This window comes from Rhipicephalus microplus, chromosome 4 (genome assembly GCF_043290135.1).
Source record: "Rhipicephalus microplus isolate Deutch F79 chromosome 4, USDA_Rmic, whole genome shotgun sequence".
In the NCBI taxonomy this organism is placed as follows: domain Eukaryota; kingdom Metazoa; phylum Arthropoda; class Arachnida; order Ixodida; family Ixodidae; genus Rhipicephalus; species Rhipicephalus microplus.
Window position 1 is genome coordinate 140,719,723 of NC_134703.1, and position 12,309 is coordinate 140,732,031.

General features: G+C 43.1%; 2 protein-coding genes across 8 annotated transcripts in view; one reads left to right on the plus strand and one right to left on the minus strand.

The window, feature by feature from the left end:
- Positions 1 to 1,904: 1,904 nt before the first annotated feature.
- Positions 1,905 to 3,052, minus strand: Vha14-1 (V-type proton ATPase subunit Vha14-1). The gene is made up of 5 exons (XM_037423456.2): positions 2,894 to 3,052; positions 2,536 to 2,617; positions 2,378 to 2,460; positions 2,184 to 2,306; positions 1,905 to 2,056 (listed from the first exon to the last, which is right to left on the minus strand). The coding sequence occupies exons 1-5, from the start codon at positions 2,933 to 2,935 to the stop codon at positions 2,027 to 2,029; spliced, it is 360 nt and encodes a 119-aa protein (XP_037279353.1). The 5' UTR covers positions 2,936 to 3,052; the 3' UTR covers positions 1,905 to 2,026.
- Positions 3,053 to 3,618: 566 nt separating this feature from the next.
- Positions 3,619 to 12,309, plus strand: part of LOC119172383 (uncharacterized) — a 296,020-nt gene continuing 287,329 nt past the window's right edge. For all 7 annotated transcript variants that reach the window (XM_075893680.1, XM_075893684.1, XM_037423449.2 and 4 more), the window contains exon 1: positions 3,619 to 3,758. The gene's annotated coding sequence lies outside the window, so the exon portion shown is untranslated. The remainder of the gene's footprint in view (positions 3,759 to 12,309) is intronic.

Below are 12,309 nucleotides of genomic sequence, written 5' to 3' on the forward strand. Positions count from 1 at the left end.
TCCCAAAAAATATTGCTGGCTAGGGCTGTGAAAGACTCGTTCTTACAGTCATTTTGAATGGAGACAGTTAAAATTGTTATTTTGAAGTTGGTTAAAAAATCTTGTATCACAATGAGGCAGGCCTCATAAGCCCAAAAATTACTTTGAGCCTCTTACTTTTAAGCTGCAATGTATTCACCTGTTAAAAGGACACAGTGGCTCAAAGGGCAAGAGAATATTCAAGAGAAAGGGCAAGAGAATATTCTCTTGCTCTTTGAGCCACTGTGCAATTGCCTGAATTCACAGGAAATCACTGTTGGCAGGCACTGAAACTTTTTTTTCTACACCCCTGTGCAGTTAATTTACGTAGCTTTAACTGAATCTTGCAGCTATGGCCCCAACAAATTCAGAGCTACTCATTGCAATGTGTCCTTCATCTCAATGTGGGACATTGTAGAAAACACTGCAGAGGTGACGAAAGGATCTAGGAGCACAACGACCATGGTGCTAGTTTAGGTATACCTACAGGTCAGTATGCAGCCAGTTAAGTCAGGCACTGTAAGCGCTTTTATGTTAAAGGGGTACCGACACAAAATTTCGCGCCTGAGATAGCCTGCGAGGTCCGATTCTTGTGAACATTCGTATATCATTTGCAAAATATAGCTTGGAAGGTATTGTATATTAATTTCGAAGTTCGCACGAACGATCGACTTCATCGTGCCATTGACACCTTCGAAAGAGACCCTTTGGGGACCCCCTACTCCCTTCACGTCACCACGCTGCAGTCAATGAAACAAGTTATGATGTCATCATAGCCGCAATTTTTCTTTTGTCATGTTTGTTCCCGCAGTCTGGACATCTTGGCGGCTGGTCACGAGTGCGTGGCCGTGGCATACGCTTTGAAAGTTTGGTGTTTAGCGACACTGCAGTCCTGTTTCTTATTGGAAAGTAATTCTTCATGCGGACCGTGCGGAAAAGTGTCACAGTTCTCTGTGCTGACGCGGTCGAGAGCTGCACACGCTAGGTGGGAATAGCTGAACCCGGCGACTTTTCGATTTTGGAGCCTTCTCAAACCGAAAGTGGCCGATAATGAGATGCCTGTAATTATCTGTTGCATGCTACAGCAAACGATATGTCCTGTTATGACACACAGGCCCCCAGCAACACACTTCAGCAGAAAAACGCGAGGCCAGAGTTTTTGTGTCAATGTACCCCTTTAATCGAGACTTGTGTGACGTTTGTTACTGGCACTGTTGAGCCTATCATCACACTGTTGCAGAATAACCTTTCAAGGATTTCTTAGTAGACTACAGATTTACAAAAATACCCATAATAGCTTCATCTTGTATGTTTTAATAGCAAAAGCATGCATAAGTTTTCACTCCACTAAAATTTGCGTGTGTTCTTCATGCAAGGGCAGCTGGACAACAAAGCATAAATCTGGCATTGTTTTTCTAGTGGCAGTCAACGTAAAATACACTTATTGCAAAATAGTGCAGGTAATTCAGAATGCCACGCCTTGCACACAAGGCCACCCTGCTAGGGAGCTGTACAAGCAAAGTTAGCCCAACATTTGCAGCGACGGCTTTTTTTTTAAGCCTTGCATACACATTGACAAAAAAGAAGATGCAGAAAAAATAATATAGGCATGGTCCAACTACCACAGGCATTGCCAGGGAGAGAGCCATAACCAAATTCACCCAAGCTTCGGTTAAAACATAAGCGAACGTCATGGCAATAATGCTTCAGCGGCTATGAAGCTGGGGAACTTTTGCACTAGATTGACTATATCTGCTTATTTGTTTATAAAATATGCAAGGGTACAAAAAGGCAGCCCCCCCCCCCCCCCTCTCATGTCCATACCTGGCATATGTGATGTTCTGTGTAACCAACTGGCTTCGATGCTAACATGTGCAAAGGCAAGGTAGTCACTATTATACTTTAATACATACAACATTTACAACAGATTCCAACAGGGTTCACTTTCTTTGGAATGGAAAGGAATTTCTTGATTATTGTAAAGCACAGGGAAGAAAAAGAAGATGTGCTACTTGTAATCTTCAGTTGTAAACATCCCCTGAAAAAAAAAAAAAGCGACGTTTTAAGCCAATTCTGTTCTTAACGCACCACTTCCGTAGGTCAGTACACTAATTTTACACCATCAATGAAACTGTGGCGACACAGGTTCAATATCAGACACCAACCTTCGCTCGCCTAAGGATGGAGTCCTTGTTTGGGTCGTATGGCTGATCCTTGGATGGTATTTCCAGAACTGCTGGTATTGACTGAGTGTGGTTGTCAATCGCATGCCTGATCATGTCGGCAATCTGCAAGAAAAGGCCGGACAGCACGCATTCAATGCAACGCCACAGTGTACGAGGTGTACGTGCAAGCTTACGTTCTGATTTATCAGTATAATATCGATATCTCCGCGCTTGACGAAACCTTTGAAGCAGTCTTCTATTTCAGACACACTGGTATCTGAAAGCAAGAGATGGGTCATTCAGTGCGACGTTCCCCAACGAAGAAACGGTCCGCGAGAATGCCAAAACTCACTCTTATCGACTACTTTGAAGTTGGGCTGCCTCTGCTTGTTGATCTCCCCAATCCCTCCGAGAAGAAATCCTACACAGGTGTCCTACAACATCAAGAATCGTTATTTAGGTGAGCAAATTATTCAGATATTGACGCATTCGCGCGGGATACAACTTATAATTTTAAGGGGTAGCGAAACCATAGATACTTTGCGGACTTAAATTCGAGTGTTTGCTGATAATATACTTAAACTAGTCATGAAAGCGATGGAGCGACGTCGGGAAGTGACACACGACAAAGCAGATGCAAAGGAGAAACGACTTTCGGCAACGCTTTTACACCTCTTTTAGAAGCGTGCTGACGACGTCTGCGGGCTCACCTCGTCCCCTATGATAGCAATGAGCTTTCCTCTTGCGGCCATGGCTTGATGTAAGCCGTAAACTACCGTAACGGCACTTGGAACCTCGTCGAGTCACGAGACGTCAAGCAGCTGAGCAACGGGAGTTCGGACCAGACGAGCTTCGTAGGGTGTGTTCAGTTTTGTTGTCTTAACTCATTGAAACACTTTGTGACGTCACTGTTGTTCATTGGCTGAAAGCAACTTTTACATAACAAATGACGAATAGAAGAGGTTTTTTAAACCTACCAACCAATCATAAGTCAGAGCGTTTTCCTTCTTCGACTGTTTTGTTCTTGAAGCTGTTTTGCTGTGGTTTTAGAATCGGAATCATTTTTGTTCACTCTACGACAAAAAAAAAATTGTCATACAACAGTTTAAATTAAGCATCACAAAATATTTCAAGTAAGTTTGTTATTTTGTTCACAGTGCATAATTGTACAACCGATCACGCATTTAATCTGAGCCCAGTGAAGTGTTTTAGTGCTAATTGCATGCCTAAACTCGCAGGAAAGCTATTAGGCCTAATCAAACGAGGCTGGAGTGACGATATTAGAGCTGCACGACAATAATGTGACGGTATTTTTGCACGAGAATTCCATGAATTCTTTCGCATTCACCGCAGCTCGCTTCGAGCTGCTGGCAACGCTGTTTCGAAATCGGCCGCCCAGTCGGAAAGTTGGCGCTGCTGGCGCTAACATGGCGTACTTATCCAGTGAACAGCGTTTGTAGTGTTTGTAGTAGAAAATATTTTTGTTGTTTCGTCGTGTTAATTCAAGGGCGCCTTGTGTTGTACACAATCACGGACAAATGTTGGGCGTCTTCGCGCTAACCGCAACACTGCCCGGTGAGTGCTTGAAGCGCGATCGGTTTTTGTGCTGTTGTGCTGTGGCGGCTTCCGTCAAGTCTTCTTCCACGGCCGGGCCTCTGTGTCGGCATCATGGCCGAAACCTAAGGTCCCGTCCGTCTAGCACCACGCATGGCGTCGGACAGGCTGCCGTACTAGTCGCAATAATTAATAAGTGCATGCCCGCTAGACTGCTGGGGCTATGACGCGAAAGTTCAGTCCCTTTTCTGTGCAACGCCAACCAGCAACCAACCATAGGACGACTTGCTTGCTCGATTGTTTGCGACCCGTCGGGCACTTCGCGTCAGTATGCCGCATTTCCAGGGTGTTCACACTAGTAGACGGTAGTAACGTAGCGCATGGCAGTGTTTATGTGTATTTATTTCACTTCCTACTCGCCGTCCTACTGCGTAAAGCCCGTGGCGCGCATAATTCGGGGGCCACGGGTGAAGCACGCTTTTAGGGGCACCGCCATGCACGATCATATTGACCACTTCGTCCGGCTTTTCTTACACCCTGTGGCAGCGCGTTCATTTCGCAAGTTTTATCTTCAGTGCGGCTTAAGTTTTTCTTTCTGACAGTTCGTGCGACGCCTTGCGATGCGTTTTCTCTCGCACATTTTCGCCCTGTTCGAGGCAGGGGGGCTAATTAACGAGCACTAAGCTAATTACCATAACCGTCTCTTCTTCGCAGAACTTTTTATTTTCCGCGCGCAGTAAGTTGGTGCACGGACACTAGTTTAAAAGTCCCGTTCAGGGTCAGAAATAAGGCGCTTGCCTCATTTGATGTGCTGAGCGTCTTTTTGGACACCCCGTTTTTTTTTCCGGTATCGAAGTCGCACCGTTGCGAAATGAGATGGTTGCGTACGTGTTGGATATTGCAAGAGCGCGATCTGCTACGAGCTGGTGATTGTAGAGTCCTGCCACTCCCAAGTGGCGATCGAGCGAAAAAAAAACAGCTGATTTAGTTTTTCTTCCTGTCAAAAAAAAAAAAAAAATGGCGCATGCGCGAGTTGATAAGCACGTAATCAAAGTCCTTGAGCCGCCGTTTTTTCAATGTTTTAATGTGTGTGTGTGTTTCTCAATGCATAGTGCGTTAGGAGAAGCTACAGCAGCCGCGTTTCGTACCCAAAGAAACCTCTAAAGCACTAAATGTGCGCCGTGTCGGCGAGCAATGTTAAAGAAAAAAAAAAAACACACCTGCGACCCAACTATTTTTCTTGTTTTGTAAGTGTCGCGTCGCTATGTTGTGATAATCTGTATGGAGGTAGTTCAAACAAAGCTTGTTGAGTTGCGCATGCCACGGTTAGCTCCTGTACTAAAATAACCTGCCATGTAGATATCTGTGTTTTTGAAGTGCGAAACTTATCTGATGTTTCGTAAATTTACGCCTCAATTTCCGTTTTAGTCGTCTCAAATTGTTTTGTTGTTGCGGCCCTCATTGTTTTCCAAGTGTGCACAGGCCTGACTTTTCCTTTCTTCTTTTGTCTTCACGTTAGTTGTGCCTTTTGTTGGCCATCTGTGAACGATTACATAGACCAGCAGACTATTTTTACGATGCCAGCTCGTTGTAAGGGTCTTCAGTGCAAAATGTGCTTTGTATTTATTGTACGTATACATATTCACTTGAGTATTGCTTGGAACAGTTATGAAGAAGTTTCGAAATAGTAGAAAAGCTTCCTGACCTTGATTTCTGTGTTTGAGATCAAGGGATTAAGCCAATATTGAGAAGTGTTAAGGAGCATAAGATAGTTTAAAGCTATATGTTCCATTCATGAACTTCTTCAATATTGGGCAGTCACCCGCACCCGAACATGGGAACTTCTTATGGTTACTGGAGCTGACATTGAGTCGCAGTACACCTGAGATGCTCCCACGTTTAAGTGCCTAATATAGGGTATATAAAGTGGATAGAGGGATGACCGTTGGCGTAGTGAATTGGTTAGGCATCAGACACGTTATTCGAAGGTTGCAGGTTTGGTTCCCACTGACGGTAAGTTATCTTTTCGTCTATTTTTCTTTCTGGACATTTACAATTCTGATAATATCTCCATTACTTTCCTTGCCATCATTGTCTGTTAGTTCTGATTGGTACACTTTAGTGGCACCTTTGCAGCCTTTTTTCAACTTTGGCTTAAACAGATGACTGAAATGTTACAGTAGCTGGCGTACTTTGCACAGAGAGCACTCGCCAAGCCACAATGAAATTACTGACTAATGATGGCTTTTTGTTATGCCATGTGCAAATGAGTTATCACCAATAGCCATGCATGTTTATGTGAGGGTCATAGGCATGCATTTAGTTCTTCCTGGGGTTCATGGTAAAGCTTATTTTCAGCGTGTTTATGCACACTGAATGGCTAGGGCAGGCTGCGCATTCGTTTTCACAAGGGTCATTCAGAAAATAAAAGTAATTTAGTTATACAAGGAAGCTATTCACTTACACACATGAAGCTTCCCTCACTCTCTACACCATCACCTCCCACATTTAAACATTTGTTGTATCTGGTCATGACCTTCAGAATTCCCATATTATGCTTGTCAGCCTCCAGTTCATTAAAGTTGTATTGACACAAAATTTCGTGGCCGAGATAGCCTGTGGGGTGTATTCCCTTGAGTATTTAAATACCATCTGCAAAATATCAATAGCGAATATAGCTTGGAAGGCATCTTAAATTAATTTTGAAGTTTGTGAGAGCCCCCGACTCTATTGTGCCATTGGCACTCTCAAGGGGGACCCTTTCGGGACACCCTAATTCCCTCTTGTCACAACACTGCATTTAAAAAAAAAAGATATGATTACATCATAACCGGCATTTTTATTTCGCTGCGTTTTGTTCCCACAGTCTGTGCTTCCTGGCGGCTGGTCGTGAGTGCGTGGCCATAGCATTCGCTTTTAAAGTTTGGTGTTTAGTGACACTGCAGTCCCGTTTTCTATTCAAAAGTGATTCTTGATGCGGACAGTGCGGAAATGTGCCACAGTTCTGTGTGCTAATGTGGTCGAGAGCTGCACAGGCTAGGTGGGGATAGCTGAGACCGGCGGCTTCTCCATTTTGGAGCTCTCTCAAACTGAAACTGGTCGATGATGAGGCATCTGTAATTAATTATCTTTCTCATGCTGCAGTAAACGATGTGTCGTGTTATGACTAACAGGTACCCAGCGACACATTGCAGCAGGAAAGCACGAGGCCCAAAGTTTTTGTGTCAGTACTCCTTTAAGCTAGGCGGTCACTGCATTGTCTAGCTCTTTATCACTTCCAAAACGTTTACCACCCGGAAACTCTTTCAGTTAGGGGAACGGTAAAAATCGCTTGGTGCAAAGTTTCTATTCAAAATAATTCCTATGGTAGTGTGATGGGGGGGCATTGGCGTGAAAAAGCACAATTCCTCCAAAGAGCATTCCGCACATGCCATTTTGGATTGCCCAATATAGCTTCGGTAGTCTCACAATAACAATTTTAGTAAACCCAACGGAAGGCTGCCATGACCTAGCAGTGTGGAATTTTAAAGATAATCATTGAAATGTGAAAAAAGAAAGGTCGAATTAAAGCAGAATTGCAACAGGTATGCTTAAAAACCGCATTATGGGTGACTGTTGTGTATTGATTGGCGAGTTCGATATCCCTTCCACTTAAAGGGACACTTAAGGCAAATAACAATCTATGTGAGAGTGAAAGCTCAATGTATGACATCTAAAACAGCACTATTATAACAGCTGTGCCCTAGTTACCAAGAAATAATCGAAATGTACCACACGATAGGCCCCATGAATGGGTTATTTTAGAAATGATGCCGATGACTTGAGAGCGACCAACTACAATTAATCACTAGTAATCAAAGAAGCTGCAATAAAAAAACAACCTTTCGTGCCTCAAGAGGTGTAACAAAATGCTGCTTGTCTGTCCATTTTTGTTTCAATTATATAAAAAAGAACCGCTGGGAGTTGCAGTGTGTGAATGGCACGAGTGCTTCAAAAGTTTTATTTTCACCAAGTTAAACTGAATAGGTCGTGACATCTAGTGGGGCCCAGTTGAACCAAGTACGCCCGCCATCTCGGGGGCCATGGCAGAAAATTGTTCAATCACTATTGTTGCTGCTGTGGCTCCCGCTATTGTCGCTCCACTATTCGGCCACCAACACAGTGTCGGCGGCCACGCAGTAAAGCCGGGCCACATTATGCATAGCAACGATGACGCGAGATGGACGACTTTCAAGCAGATTTATTTGAACTGTGCTAACGCCATGCAGACCACTAAAACATGATTTTATTTCAAAATAAACACTTCCTCGGACAAAAGTGGCATCATGAGGTTTCAAGACCGCTATTTCAGCAATAAACATAGACAATGTTTGCCTTTAGTGTCCCTTTGAATGGGACATTGTCTAACACTCATAGTCTTATAAATCAGTGGGCATTGCCTTCCTAGCTTATTTAACCCATATATGCCCAGTCTCCTACATGTAGGATGCTGAAACTTTTCAGTGTAACACAAATGTTTTTTTCTGTAAAAAAGGTAGCACCACCTAAGATGTGTTTATGATGCCTTGCCCTCGTCACATGCAAGTCTAGGTGATCGCTGGGTTACAAATAGCCACGTGCGTGCAGTCACAAAATGGCTATTTCGCGTGCCTGTAGCTGAGCACCATACCGCGAAAAAAATATATATATATAAGTGATATAGAGTCAAATTGTTCTCGATGCTACTGGTATTTTTGTTGATTGTTCGACAGTTATTAGGTGTGCAGTAACTTTCGTATGGCAGTGATAGGCGCTAGTGTTTTTTGTTCACGGTGTGTCAAACGTTGGTGTCCTACATATAGGGCGGCTCCAAAACCATAGTTCTGAAGAGTTTTTTCGTTTTTTTTTTTTAAATAAAAGCCTTATTTTGTTTTTCGAGGTCGTAGAAGCAATCATTTTGGGGAAATAAATTAGTTTTGTTGATTTTCCTAAGTTTGGGCATATATGGGTTAATGAACATGCACTGAATATGATCTAGCATCAATGTGGGTACTCTCTTGTCTACTATATATGCACGGTGTACAGCGTGGTCAGATATGTTCAAATTAGCAGCCGGATATATGAAGAAAATAAATGTAATTTCAATAGCTCGTTTCTCTTTGATAGACTCAATGTTAATGAAAACTTAGACAAGGATGCCAAGGGAAGCATAGGGGAGGTTAGTGGTAATTGTAATGTAAAAGGGAAGAAAGAAAAGTGGAAAAAAATATAATCGCTGCTGGCAGGGACTAAACAGGCGACCTTCAATAACCCATCCAATGCTCTACCAACTGAGTTGCGGCGGTGGTCATTTCTCTGTCCACATTATAGAGTATATATGCACATTTAAACGTGAGAGTGTGAGTCAGTGCTGCCAGTAGCCATTACAACGAGTGTAGAGCACTTTTTTTTGCCTGTTGGCATTACGTAGCACGTGATCTCATTACGAGCTGGCAGCTGACCCATATATAAGTTGCCGGAGGTGCAGGTTCAATGCTAGACACCTATTAATGGTGGGGAAAGGGGGATGTGCCCATGGAATTAGGTGCTATTGAAGGAACTCCAGGTGGTGCAACTTGGCAGCTATTCCCTACCTCATAATTTAGTATTTTAAATACAGAACTTAGACGTACCGACACGATCTTTTGGATGTGCGTTCGCTCTGCCACACAAGTTCCCTGTATTCAGAAACCACTCTAAGCAAGTGTGAAGCTCAGCATAAGGTATTTTATTTTGAAATTAAAGTCATTTTTTTGCCCTAGCACACCTACCGACATCAACACTACCTTGATGTCAGGCTGCAGTACCACATTGACTTCACTCTGCAGTCTGGCAAATCGTGATGTCCAGCATCAAAACTTTCAATATGGCCGCTTGTGCGTCGCCAACGGAGCCACGATGCAGAACTATTGTGGAAAAGTTGCATCTTGCGAGAGTATGCGATGAGGAGCTCATACCGTGTTGTGATCTCGTAGTACAGTAGGAACCGAGACTATGTTTATAAAAAAAAAACAATGTAATTATATTTTTTGAGATGCACTCATGGTTTGCAGTACAATTTCTAGGCTCTTGAAGGCTTGGCCTTTCATTTGTCATAAAAAAAAACAGAACTTTTGTGAGTACTCCTTTAATACAGTTGCAAATGTTGTGACAAGGTTCATGTCTCCAAGTCTGCTGCGTCAGTTAAAATATATGGCAGCCCGAATAGATGGATTTAAGGTAATGCAAACTGTGTCAGTGTTGTCTAGTTGCCCTTCTCAGTGATTGGAAAGCTTGAGTTGCGCTACAACTCTATTTGATCCTTAGGTTGAATGTAGTGACGCTAGTACAGACATTTTGGGTTGATCAGCATTTCGACTAATTGTTTGAAGTAACTTGTGTTCCAAATTTTTCGAGGTCTTCTGTTCTTTATTCGTATACGAGCTAGCCAAGGCAGTATCACGTGAAAAACACTTGCAAATTTATTATGCTTGCGTCCTCACTGGCTCATATTCGCCGCCGCAGTGGTCTAATGGCTAAGGTACTCTGCTGCTGACCTGCAGGTCGCGGGATCTAATCCCGGCTGAGGTGGCTGCGTTTTCTATGGGGGCTAAAATGCTGTAGGCCAGAGTGCTCAGATTTGAGTGCACGTTGAAGAACCCCAGTTGGTCGAAATTTCCGGACCCTCCACTATGGCATCTCTCATAATCATATGGTGCTTTTGGAACGATAAACCCCCACACATCAATCAATCACTGGCTCAGATGTAGCATTCACCAAGCTTGGCTGGCCCCTTTTGCAGGGCATCTGCACCAATGACCACTAGTGAAAAAATAATATTCACATATTGGGACCCCAGAGTGTTCAGGTTGCAGTTTCAGCCATTGTCCTGTGATGGCTCCCACTGAAGAATTTGATTGCCCATTTTTTCAGACGCTTTTCCTATGTGAAAGCAATTGGTCTAACTGAAATTTCAGTTTGCGGATTACATTCTGAATACATGTGTTGCATGTGCTATTGGGCCTTCCTGGGCTGAACATATAATGAATGGTTAGTTTTGTTATTATAAGCAAGTTGTGTTTTGAAGATTCATAATAACTGAGTTTTGTAATTGAACACCCAGAGAAATGGTTTTTTTTTTTTAGTAAGTGAAACAAGAAAGCTTGATGCCTGGAGGCATCTTAGAAGTCCTGCAGAAGAGACACAAATTGTTGTGACCTCTCTTCGTATACTAAGAATTGACAGACAGTCTGTTTGTTCTTATGATACCATGTCTAACAAAGAAAACGAGCCCTTCAATTTAGACCTTCCTTTATGTGCGACATATGTTGTATTATGTTATCATATTATACTGTTTAGCACTAGTGTTGGTGACATTTGAAAAGTGATCAAGCAGGCTGAACAAACTTGCTCTATGCCACTGTGTACTGTCGTGAAAGGTTTGGAACCCAAAGTGAAAGCCTGTTTAGGTGAGGCACTGCCATGCTAATTTTTTCATATTTTTCAGTATCATGACATGGTGCTGGCTTGAAATCAGTTCTGACAATTAGACTAACATTGTTATCAAGCCTAGTTAAGTGCGAGCTGGGATACTCACAAGTTCATTTTTTTCGGATTGCCTCAGCATGGGAATTTTATTTTGAAGTCGATAGCGATTTTGCAGTGTGCGGGGTGTACATATAGACCAATATGCAAGATCAGGAAATATATAATAATAAGAAATAAAAAGGTCCCAATAGGACAACCTGGAGATGTCAATTAACATCTGTTGTGAGACAAAAATATTCTGGCGATCGTATTTGCACTTTTAGAAAAAGTACTACCGTAAAATTCCAAGTGCCTCTTCCCCCCCGCCCCATGGAGAAGGACCTGATTTGGGAGGGGGGTGCTTGCTCGGAAATTTATGGTATTCAGAAAAGAAAAAAAGCCAGGTGTAACGTCATGTAATCTTACAATCGTGCTGCACCATCTAAAGAACTCATCCGTTGCTGTTTCATTTGTTTTTATACGAACTTGCAGTTAAATGCACCAGATTTCCCCCCTTTTGTTCTTGTGCGTACTTCCTGTCGCTTGTACACATTTTTTTTTTTCCGTAACGCACACCAACAGCTCCTGCTAACCACTTTGTGCTCATGTTTATTTGGCTATTTGGAGGTAGCTTCTCCCGTGTAATGCAGGTTTCAAATGCAACCAAGGGATTTAGACTAGGTCTCGACAAAAGGGGGGCGGGGGTATGAGTGCTGCGTGGGCAGAGCGGGTTTCGAAATTTGCAGTGATCGCGTGGCTTGTAAGGTATCTTCTGCCATTTTGCCAGTCCCCTTCGCTGCGAGGTTCAAATCCAGTGGTATCATTCAGGCTGGAGGAGTTCCTCTCCTACGTGATGCATTTCACCCTTGGGGGAATATAGCCTCTTATAACGAGCTTCACTAGTGACTTTGAAATGCCACAAAGTGAATTTTTAAATGAGAAATTACATTCTCGTAAAACCGAGACCAAACTAAACAGATTGAGTTTCTATAGGTCGCTATGAGGCAACGTTTCTGGTGAGGTGCTCCTGGTGGCAAGAAGTCTAGTG

Bases quoted from the DNA above. Each gene is read 5' to 3' on its own strand.
- Vha14-1 (XM_037423456.2), bottom strand. From the start codon at position 2,935: ATGGCCGCAAGAGGAAAGCTCATTGCTATCATAGGGGACGAG. The intron at 2,307-2,377 runs GTAAGCTTGCAC...CTTTTCTTGCAG, and splicing joins TTATACTGATAAATCAGAAC to ATTGCCGACATGATCAGGCA. The intron at 2,057-2,183 runs GTTGGTGTCTGA...TTTTTTTTTCAG, and splicing joins CCATCCTTAGGCGAGCGAAG to GGGATGTTTACAACTGAAGA.